Below are 11,485 nucleotides of genomic sequence, written 5' to 3'. Positions count from 1 at the left end.
TTCGGTGAAACCCACGAGCACGGGTATGGTGCTGACAAACCTAGAAACATAATCGGGGCGAACCCGGATTCGAACCCACAGTCATAGGTTTCTGGCGTGCCAAAGGGACGCAACTCTGCACAGTGAATTGCGGCGCCTTAGACGACTGGGCCACCCGTGCCCCCAGTTTGCAAGTGAATACATCAGCGTTTACTGGCACACTTTGTACATGTGTCACTCAGACGTTGAAAGGTCCTGAACAGACACAACCGTTGATGGGTCCTGAACAGACACAAACGTTGAAGGGCCCTGAAACAGACACAAACGTTAATGGGTCCCGAACAGACACAAACGTTGAAGGGTCCTGAAACAGACACAAACGTTGAAGGGTCCTGAACAGACACAAACGTTGAAGGGTCCTGAACAGACACAAACGTCGAAGGGTCCTGAACAGACACAAACGTTGAAGGGTCCTGAACAGACACAAACGTTTAAGGGTCCAGAACAGACACAAATGTTGATGGGTCCTGAACAGACACAAACGTTGAAGGGTCCTGAACAGACACAAACGTTTAAGGGTCCTGAAACAGACACAAACGTTTAAGGGTGCTGACCAGACACAAACGTTGAAGCGTCCTGAACAGACACAAACGTTGAAGGGTCCTGAACAGACACGAACGTTGATGGGTCCTGAACAGACACAAACGTTGAAGGGTCCTGAACAGATGCAAACGTCGAAGGGTCCTGAACAGGCACAAACGTTGAAGGGTCCTGAACAGACACAAACGTTGAAGGGTCCTGAACAGACACAATCGTTGAAGGGTCCTGAAACAGACACAAACGTTGAAGGGTCCTGAACAGACACAAACGTTGATGGGTCCAGAACAGACACAAATGTTGATGGGTCCTGAACAGACACAAACGTTGAAGGGTCCTGAACAGACACCAACGTTTAAGGGTCCTGAAACAGACACAAACGTTTAAGGGTCCTGAACAGACACAAACGTTGAAGGGTCCTGAACAGACACAAACGTTTAAGGGTGCTGAAACAGACACAAACGTTGAAGGGTCCTGAACAGACAAAACGTCGAAGGGTCCTGAACAGACACCAACGTTGAAGGGTCCTGAACAGACACAAACGTTGAAGGGTCCTGAACAGACACAAACGTTGATGGGTCCCGAACAGACACAAACGTTGATGGGTCCCGAACAGACACAAACGTTGAAGGGTCCTGAACAGACACAAACGTCGAAGGGTCCTGAACAGACACAAACGTTGAAGGGTCCTGAACAGACACAAACGTTTAAGGGTCCAGAACAGACACAAATGTTGATGGGTCCTGAACAGACACAAACGTTGAAGGGTCCTGAACAGACACAAACGTTTAAGGGTCCTGAAACAGACACAAACGTTTAAGGGTGCTGACCAGACACAAACGTTGAAGCGTCCTGAACAGACACAAACGTTGAAGGGTCCTGAACAGACACGAACGTTGATGGGTCCTGAACAGACACAAACGTTGAAGGGTCCTGAACAGATGCAAACGTCGAAGGGTCCTGAACAGGCACAAACGTTGAAGGGTCCTGAACAGACACAAACGTTGAAGGGTCCTGAACAGACACAATCGTTGAAGGGTCCTGAAACAGACACAAACGTTGAAGGGTCCTGAACAGACACAAACGTTGATGGGTCCAGAACAGACACAAATGTTGATGGGTCCTGAACAGACACAAACGTTGAAGGGTCCTGAACAGACACCAACGTTTAAGGGTCCTGAAACAGACACAAACGTTTAAGGGTCCTGAACAGACACAAACGTTGAAGGGTCCTGAACAGACACAAACGTTTAAGGGTGCTGAAACAGACACAAACGTTGAAGGGTCCTGAACAGACAAAACGTCGAAGGGTCCTGAACAGACACCAACGTTGAAGGGTCCTGAACAGACACAAACGTTGAAGGGTCCTGAACAGACACAAACGTTGATGGGTCCCGAACAGACACAAACGTTGATGGGTCCCGAACAGACACAAACGTTGAAGGGTCCTGAACAGACACAAACGTTGATGGGTCCTGAACAGACACAAACGTTGAAGGGTCCTGAACAGATGCAAACGTCGAAGGGTCCTGAACAGGCACAAACGTTGAAGGGTCCTGAACAGACACAAACGTTGAAGGGTCCTGAACAGACACAAATGTTGATTGGTCCTGAACAGACACAAATGTTGATGGGTCCTGAACAGACACAAACGTTGAAGGGTCCTGAACAGACACAAACGTTTAAGGGCCCTGAAACAGACACAAACGTTTAAGGGTCCTGAACAGACACAAACGTTGAAGGGTCCTGAACAGACACAAACGTTGAAGGGTCCTGAAACAGACACAAACGTTGAAGGGTCCTGAACAGACACAAACGTTGAAGGGTCCTGAACAGACACAAACGTTGAAGGGTCCTGAACAGACACAAACGTTGAAGGGTCCTGAACAGACACAATCGTTGAAGGGTCCTGAAACAGACACAAACGTTGAAGTGTCCTGAACAGACACAAACGTTGATGGGTCCAGAACAGACACAAATGTTGATGGGTCCTGAACAGACACAAACGTTGAAGGGTCCTGAACAGACACAAACGTTTAAGGGTCCTGAAACAGACACAAACGTTTAAGGGTGCTGAACAGACACAAACGCTGAAGGGTCCTGAACAGACACAAACGTTTAAGGGTGCTGGAACAGACACAAACGTTGAAGGGTCCTGAACAGACAAAACGTCGAAGGGTCCTGAACAGACACCAACGTTGAAGGGTCCTGAACAGACACAATCGTTGAAGGGTCCTGAACAGACACAAACGTTGATGGGTCCCGAACAGACACAAACGTTGATGGGTCCTGAACAGACACAAACGTTGAAGGGTCCTGAACAGACACAAACGTTAATGGGTCCTGAACAGACACAAACGTTGAAGGGTCCTGAACAGACAAAAACGTTGAAGGGTCCTGAACAGACACAAACGTTTAAGGGTCCTGAACAGGCACAAACGTTGATGGGTCCTGAACAGACTTAATCGTTGAAGGGTCCTGAACAGACACAAACGTTGATGGGTCCTGAACAGACACAAACGTTGAAGGGTCCTGAACAGACACAAACGTTGAAGGGTCCTGAACAGACACAAACGTGTCCACATGACATCAGATGAGGTGAAATGGGGTTTAACGCTGCGTCCAATAGTATTGCATTTATATAGCGATGTGCGTATACGTGTATGTGTGCGTGTCTGATTGTACTAGTCCAGACTAATGCCGGATTTAGGGTGTGAGCCCACTAAGATACCACAGTTTATCACGGATACCCCACTCAGACACAGTATACCAACTCCGAGCCGACCAGTCCTTGTTTTAGCCCCTTAATACCGACCGCCACGTGGGGTAACAACAAGTACCATCTTTTATCTTTTGGTATGACGCGGCCGGGGATCGAACCACCGTCTTAATGCTCTCCGGGCAGAGGCACTACCTACTACACCACAGAGGCGCTCCAGAGATTACGTGAACATTTGCAGGACTTTCATCTACCCACTGAACAGTAATAATTGCCCAGTCACCATAGCAACCTAAGTGTTTTAATAACTACCCGTCAGAGTAACTACAATACATAGATAACAATACAGTAAACTACGTTTATAACGAATGTGCTTATAACGAACCGATGGATATAACGAACTTATTTTTAGCCCCGGCCATTTGATGTATATGTGCTTATGAACTACGGTAATAACGAACTAAAATTAGTGGTCCCTTTGAGTTCGTTATAACCGTAGTTTACTGTACATAAGTAATACATAATAAAAATAAATAATTATGCGAGAATTCAAAATGGCTGAAGGTTGTGAAATGGGGTTATTCGTCGCGTCCAAGATCATTGCACTTATATAGGACGTGCATGTGTGCTTGTACAATTCCGGACTGATGCTGATTTTAAAGTGCTAGCCCACTGAGATACCATGCCGAAGTTTAAAATGAATACCCCACTCAGGCAGAGTATAGTACAATCAACCACACGCACACGCATGCACGTCGCTGTATGAGTGCAATAATCTTGAACGCGATGTTAAACCCCATTTCGCCTCACTTCACCCCATAACATGCACGTCGTTGTGCTCGCTGACTTGGTCGATGTATATAATCGTATCCCAATTGCCTAGATCGATGTTCATGACGTCAGTCACTGGATTGTCTGGTGTAGACTTGTTTATTTACAGACCACCGTCATATAGCTGTAATACTTCCGTGTGCGGCAAACAAACAACGACACGTGTATCGAACCATTTCTGCCTGAGCTCACATCCTGAACCATCTTACACAATATCATGCTCAATCTAGCTCCAACAAGGTAACAACAGATCCATACAGTATACTGCACAACATAGCACAGCAGTACTTATTGACGCAACCTTTACAACAATACTACAACGAAAACTCCACCCCATTGATACCCTGTTTTCATGTTGCAACAGGGTAAAACCTACTATTTCAAACTTTAGAATTGGCAACACAAAGGAGTTTTAAAAGCATGCATATAACGAGTTCAATGCACTGCCTTCTATCAGCAACGTGTGTCTCACACGTGCATAGATATCACCGTAACTCACTGTCAGTAGAGACGGCAGATTGTGTACGGCTCAGGTATGTCGTTTATATTTTATCTAGTGTATTAAAGTTTTTACTTACTATTGACGATACTCCCCTTACTATTGAGAATACCATACTATTCTGCCTCTTACTATTGACGATACCATAATACTCTGCCTCTTACTATTGACGATACCATACTATTCTGCCTCTTACTATTGACGATACCATACTATTCTGCCTCTTACTATTGACGATACCATACTATTCTGCCTCTTACTATTGACGATACCATAATACTCTGCCTCTTACTATTGACGATACCATACTATTCTGCCTCTTACTATTGACGATACCATACTATTCTGCCTCTTACTATTGACGATACCATAATATTCTGCCTCTTACTATTGACGATACCATAATATTCTGCCTCTTACTATTGACGATACCATAATATTCTGCCTTACTTGACACTTTATCTGTCATTGCAGATATGCAGTGTACATTATTATTAGAGTAACTAAATAATGCTTGACAGTGTTCATGAGCTTCGTTTATCATCACAGCCAATTGAATAGATTAATTTCTTTTCATTCTTTGTCATTCATTCTTGCCCAATGTCGCGAACACGTGGTGTCATCATTAAATTTCACTGATAGATTCATATAATTTTCATCACTATTTTGCCTGTTACATCCAATGGACGCGATAATCGAGACTGGTAATTATTCTCTTTTTTTATATTTCTAAATAATGGTATTAATATTTTAAACACTTAATTTACAGGTAGGTATTAACACAATGAATGTCCTACGTCACAACATCAATGCAATACGAGCATTAACGTCAGATTCCATCCTCCATAATGAATGCAGAGAAGGGAACCTTTACAATGTGAGAAAACTATTGACCACGAATGCAGTGAACGTCAACAAACGAGGCCTGTATGGCTGGACACCACTTTTGACAGCAGCATGGTGTGGAGATACAGATATGTTGGACTGCATCATGAATAAAGGGGGTGACGTGTCAGTGGTTGATTACGGCGGTGACAACATCCTTCATGTGGCCTGTAACGGAGGGAATGAGCATATGGTTAACTACGTCTTATCCATGGACATCGTCGACGTTAACAGCAGAGGACAATACGGAAGGACACCAGTGATGGTGGCAGCGTTAGGTGGACATCAGAGAATGGTGACTATACTTTTGAATGAAGGCGCCGATTTATCCTGCGTTGATGACGAGGGTAGTAGTATGCTCCATGTTGCATGCTGTGGAGGTGATGTTGAGACGGTGAAGTATATCCTGTCGAGAGGATATACGCGTGTGGATAGAAGGAATCACAACGGCTGGACAGCATTGATGTGTGCAGCATGGGCCGGACAAAGGGGTGCATTTGATGTGCTTGTTAGTGCAGGATGTGATGCTTCAGTGGTTGATAACAACGGTAATACAATCCTTCACGTGGCTAGCCTTGGAGGTAATGTCGATATTGTGAAATATGTCCTCGTTGACATCAGTGATGACGTAAACTGCAGGGGCCAATACGGATGGACACCGGTGATGATAGCAGCAGGGCGAGGGTACAGGGGCTTGTTTGACTTTTTTGTGGGTAAGGATGTTGATCTGTCACTCGTTGGTGACGATGGTAACACCATTCTTCACATGGCATGTCTTGGTGGGGATGTTGAGATCGTGCAATATGTTCTCAGAGAGATACAAATGGACATCAACGTGGCAGGCCATGAAGGAATTACCCCGGTGATGATAGGAGCCAGGACGGGGAATCAGCTATTATTTGATCTACTTGTAAGTAAAGGAGCCGATGTGTCCATCATTGATGACCACAGGAACAACGTCCTTCACATGGCCTGTACAGGCGGTGATGATGTTATGGTCACAGACATTCTCCGTCAGAAACAATTCAGCATCAAGAGTAGAGGACAAAACGAGATGACGCCAATCATGTTCGCATCCCTAAGGGGACACGTGGGTGTGTTTGACGTGCTGCTGAGCCAAAGGGGTGATGTATCAGTCAAAGATGATGATGGTAACAACATCCTCCATCTGGCAAGTCTTGGTGGTGATGATGCCATGACGCACCATGTCCTCATCGAGACCTCCATTGACATCAACAGTAGAGGCAAGATGGGCCGAACACCGGTGATGCTCGCAGCACAGTGTGGGCACAAAGGTGTATTTGATGTTCTTTGGAACACAGGAGCGGACGTGTCACTTTTCGATGATGACGGTAACACCGCCCTTCATCTGGCCTGCTCGGGTGGGAAGGATGAAATGGTACATTACATTCTTTTACATACCAAATTTGATGTGAACAGTAGAGGCAAGTACGGAAGAACTCCAGTGATGGTGGCAGCAGAGTTCGGGCACAGAGGAGTCTTTGATATTCTTCTGAGACAAGGCTGTGATCTATCACTGATTGATGATGACGGTAACACCATCCACCATGTAGCCGCCATTGGCGGGCACGTGGACGTTATGAAATACCTTGTCTCACAGGACATTGAGGGTGTAAACGACAAGAATAACCATGGATCAACGGCAGCTATGATATCGAGTGAAAGACAGTGAGTGTATCAGTTATACTCACACATGTCGGTGCTGGAACAGAGTCATTTTGGAGAAATAGTTATGGTGCTGACATAATCAGGTCGAATCTTTGATTCGAACCCTCGATCATGGCTTTCTTGCACGCCTAAGGGACGCAACCATCAATAGGGAATTGCGCCACCGAAGACGACTGGGCTACCTAGCTAACAGTAGCGAAAATAATACACATACGAAGATAGAGTGCCTCTTAATTTATTCTTACCATCACAATATGCTCATACGATTGGGCAATCTCTGATAAGAACATCTAATTCGACAGCCACATCCACGTGAAAGCTAACGTTTATTGAAAAATACATTGTATTCCTTTGTCGATCGTTGTAGGTAGGTAGTTTCAAATAGTGATGTTACTCGCTTTTAGGAAGAAAATATAAAACGAATATCTGACATCATATGAATCGCTTCACAACGCTGAGGCACTCCATTTAAAAGTTGCACCTCAAATTCAGGTTTCCATTGTCAAATCTACAGTTGATATACTTATAGCTCGATGTTTACAACAGATATGACAACAGTTTATTCCCCAGTTAACGAAACAGAAGTTACTTTTAATAATGTAGCGATATGATAATTCTGTCTTTAAATATATTTTCTGTGCCATAAAATGTTTATTGTGGTTCAAACAAATTGATGGGCACGTTGTCTAAACTGAAACAAGCAAGAAATATTTATTGGATGGTGATGCATTTCATACAGGTATCTTTGTTGTGTTTTGGACCTAATGCTTGCAGTGTTTCAGCGACTGTTTTCAGCCAAGTAACATTTTGATAACGTTTGCAATTTGTTGGTCAAATCCAAGTGTCTCCTTTCTTTTGTCAGGCAGTGTAGTTGTATGTTACTTCAACCCACATGTATCGTACGTTTTATATTGGATCTGCGATATTTACTTTACTGTTTATGATTTTCATGAATGCTGAGGCGACTAACGGGTTGTCAGTCTCGCTGACTTGGTTGATGCATGTAAGCGTATTCCAATTGCGTAGATTAATCCTCATGATGTCAGGGGCGGTCGGGTAGCCTAGTGGTTAAAGCGTTCGCTCGTCATGCCGAAGACCCGGGTTCGATTCCCGACATGGGTACAATGTGTGAAGCCCATTTATGGTGTGCCCCGCCGTGATATTGCTGGAATATTGCTAAAAGCGGCGTAAAACCATACTCACTCACTCACTCACTCATGATGTCCATTACTGGATTGTCTGGTCCAGACTCGATTATTTACAGACCGCCGTCTTGTAGCTGGAATAGTGCTGAGTGCAGCGTTAAACAACAACAATCAACTGAATACTGTAAGGACTCTCGGTCGTGGTCTGTGGCAGCTGCAACACGGAGCGACCAGGGCCACGTACCACAAAGCGATGTTAGCTCTATGATTGTCCTACGTATATGTATAAGTATTGGAGTTGTGATCGGCTTATGGCAGAATTGTGTCTGTCTGTAGGGTAGTCGCTGCGATGGCTGTTCAACATGACAATGGTTGAACAGGCTGTGAACACGTGAAATCAACTGACCAATATCAGATTGTATTTTGTTGTTCATTTAGGTGAACGTTCAATCAGACCTTCCTTGTACGAATAATGATCTCCCAGACAACTTGGGAACGGTCCTAATAGGTTTAAATTTTCACAATGAAAATCTCTATCTGCATTCTGAACCAGTGTTATAAAACTTTCGGCATGCTACATTCTTCATTCACAAAAGTTATGAGTATGGATGTTTTGTTTGTTTGGTTTGTTTGTTGTTTAACGCCGCACTCAGCAATATTCCAGCTATATGACGGCGGTCTGTAAATAATCGAGTCAGGACCAGACAACGCAGTGATTGATATCATGAGCATCGATCCACGCAATTGGGATCGATGACCGTGCATCAACCAAGTCAGCGAGCCTGACCAACCGATCCCGTTAGTCGCCTTTTAGGACAAGCATAGTCGCCTTTTAGGACAAGCATAGTCGCCATTTACGGCAAGCATGGGTTGCTGAAGACCTATTCTACCCCGGATCTTCACGGGTCTACACAAGGCAACAGTGTAACTGGTAGGACAGGCCGTCTACACAAATGTGGTGAGATTTTACTCCCGCTTCTAAGCTGTCGACTTATAGTGTGGGGGCTGTGTCAAGGCGGGGCTTTGGTGTTCTCTACAAGACACGTTCGTTTCCATATATCATTTGTATAGAAAATGCTGTTTATAAATGAATCTGTTTTATATCTTTGTATTAAGTTCGCGCGCATGTTATGGTATGCCTGAAGTGATGCGTCTCTGTTCACTTTCTTCATATGTTGTATTAATACGCACTCGTGGAAATGGTGTAATGTTTTCGTAATTAAGTAAACTTCAGCGCTGGTAGCAAATAGGACATAAAATTAATATAAATAATTCTTATTTCACATGGTGTTTAATATAATAATTTCCATTTTTATTTTTGTCCACTCGACAATACTACTGTGAAACAAGAGTCGTGTCGTGTCAGGCAGGTCTTAGAGGTGAGGTGAGGTGAGGTGAGGTGAGGTGAGGTGAGGTGAGGTGAGGTGAGGTGAAATGGGGTTTAACGTCGCGTCCAAGATTTATTGCACTTATTTAGCGTGTGTGTGTGTCTGATTATCGTGCTTGATTCATAAGTGAGACGTGTATATATATATATATATATATATATATATATATATATATATATATATTCAAATAACATCATCATCATCAGATGAAAAAAGTGGAAGTCAGTAAGTCAGTCACGGTGCCAGTGCGTCGTAATACGTGTACTTAAAGAATAGAACATCAAAATGACATACGCGATAAAAATGAAGGAATGAAGTATTGTTATGAACCTTTGGCGATAACAATTGTTATCACTGATGTCATCAATGATTATTTGGTCGATTGGAAGGTGATTAGAAAGATGTGGCAAATAGATATTGAGGTATTCATAGATATTACTGTCAGCGGTCACTGTAGCCTAGACACGGGTCGAGTCAACCATACTTCGGAATGTGCATTTCTTCGTTGGGACCCGTGAAGATCCGGGGTAGAATAGATCTTCAGCAACCCATGCTTGTCGTAAGAGGCGACTAACGGGATCGCGTGGTCAGGCTCGCTGACTTGGTTAATGCATGTCATCGTATCCCAATTGCTTTGGGGTGGGGGGGATGGGCGGTCGGGTAGCCTAGTGGTTAAAGCGTTCGCTCGTCACGCCGAAGACCCGGGTTCGATTCCCGACATGGGTACAATGTGTGAAGCCCATTTCTGGTGTCCCCCGCCGTGATATTGCTGGAATATTGCTAAAAGCGGCGTAAAACCATACTCAGTCAGTCAGTCAGTCAGCCAATTGCTTGGATCGATGCTCATGATGGCAGTCACTTGATTGTCTGGACCAGACTCGATTATTTACACACCGTCGTCATATAGCTGGAATATTGCTAAGTGCAGCGTTATACAACAAACAACAACACTATGATGGGTCGTAGCGAGGATAATCGGGCACACGGACAGGCTTCCAGTCACACTCTCAGACTTTCCCAATGTTTGCTAAAACGCTGAGTTCAACATTTAAGGACCTAAATGATCTGAAACAAGCTGTTGTGCGTATTTGTGCTGGAAAACGGCGTGGAAGAGATGCACCTGATTTTAATTTAGGGGGCATAAAGTGAAACGTGTTCAGCACAATTCACTCTTCTCGTTCTCTCAGTGACCTTGCCCTCACCTCGGACGTTCCTCCCACATGAAGCTGACACGTTGTGATATAACAAAAATAATTTCAAGCGGATTTACCCTAAACTCACTCACTAAATGAGTAATAGTACTGTTTCAATTTTGTTATAACATCATTGAGAAGAGAAGGGCGTGCATGTAACAACAAACATACACAAGATGGTCCGTTATTCGGCTATATATCAGTAGTGGCCATTGTTCACGTCAATAGGCTTTAATCATGACCGCCTCCGTGGTCTAGTGGTAGAGCGTCCGCCCGGAGAGCGGAAGGTCCGGGGTTCGATCCCCGGCCGCGTCATACCAAAAGACGTTAAAAGATGCTACTTGTTGTTATCCTGTCTGGCGCTCGGCATTAAGGGGCTAAAACAAGGACTGGTCGTCTCGGAGTCAGTATACTGTGTCTGAGTGGGGTATTCATGTTAAACTGCGGCATGGTATCTCAGTGAGCTAGCACTATAAATCGGCATCAGTCCGGACTAGTACAAGCAGCCACACAAACACACACACGTACATGTACATGCACGTCGCTATATAAGCGCAATA

The 11,485-nt window shown here is 44.4% G+C and overlaps 1 protein-coding gene and 1 pseudogene across 1 annotated transcript; one reads left to right on the top strand and one right to left on the bottom strand.

The window, feature by feature from the left end:
- Positions 1-217: 217 nt before the first annotated feature.
- On the bottom strand, positions 218-3,166 carry LOC139466041 (uncharacterized). The gene is made up of 8 exons (XM_071248058.1): positions 3,152-3,166; positions 2,770-2,946; positions 2,339-2,485; positions 1,902-2,213; positions 1,435-1,617; positions 1,093-1,265; positions 594-832; positions 218-288 (listed from the first exon to the last, which is right to left on the bottom strand). The coding sequence occupies exons 1-8, from the start codon at positions 3,164-3,166 to the stop codon at positions 218-220; spliced, it is 1,317 nt and encodes a 438-aa protein (XP_071104159.1).
- A 268-nt stretch (positions 3,167-3,434) lies between these two features.
- Positions 3,435-7,203, top strand: LOC139465501 (putative ankyrin repeat protein RF_0381; annotated as a pseudogene).
- Positions 7,204-11,485: the final 4,282 nt, after the last annotated feature.

The sequence above is a fragment of the Haliotis cracherodii genome, unplaced genomic scaffold (assembly GCF_022045235.1).
Source record: "Haliotis cracherodii isolate W230 unplaced genomic scaffold, xgHalCrac1.p SCAF_18, whole genome shotgun sequence".
In the NCBI taxonomy this organism is placed as follows: domain Eukaryota; kingdom Metazoa; phylum Mollusca; class Gastropoda; order Lepetellida; family Haliotidae; genus Haliotis; species Haliotis cracherodii.
Note: the sequence above shows the minus strand (reverse complement) of the source record. Positions and strands in the feature narration are given on the sequence as shown.

Bases quoted from the DNA above. Each gene is read 5' to 3' on its own strand.
- LOC139466041 (XM_071248058.1), bottom strand. The intron at 1,266-1,434 runs GTTCAGGACGCT...GTGTCTGTTCAG, and splicing joins ACCCTTCAACGTTTGTGTCT to GACCCTTCAACGTTTGTGTC. The intron at 833-1,092 runs GTTGGTGTCTGT...GTGTCTGTTCAG, and splicing joins TCTGTTCAGGACCCTTCAAC to GACCCTTCAACGTTTGTGTC.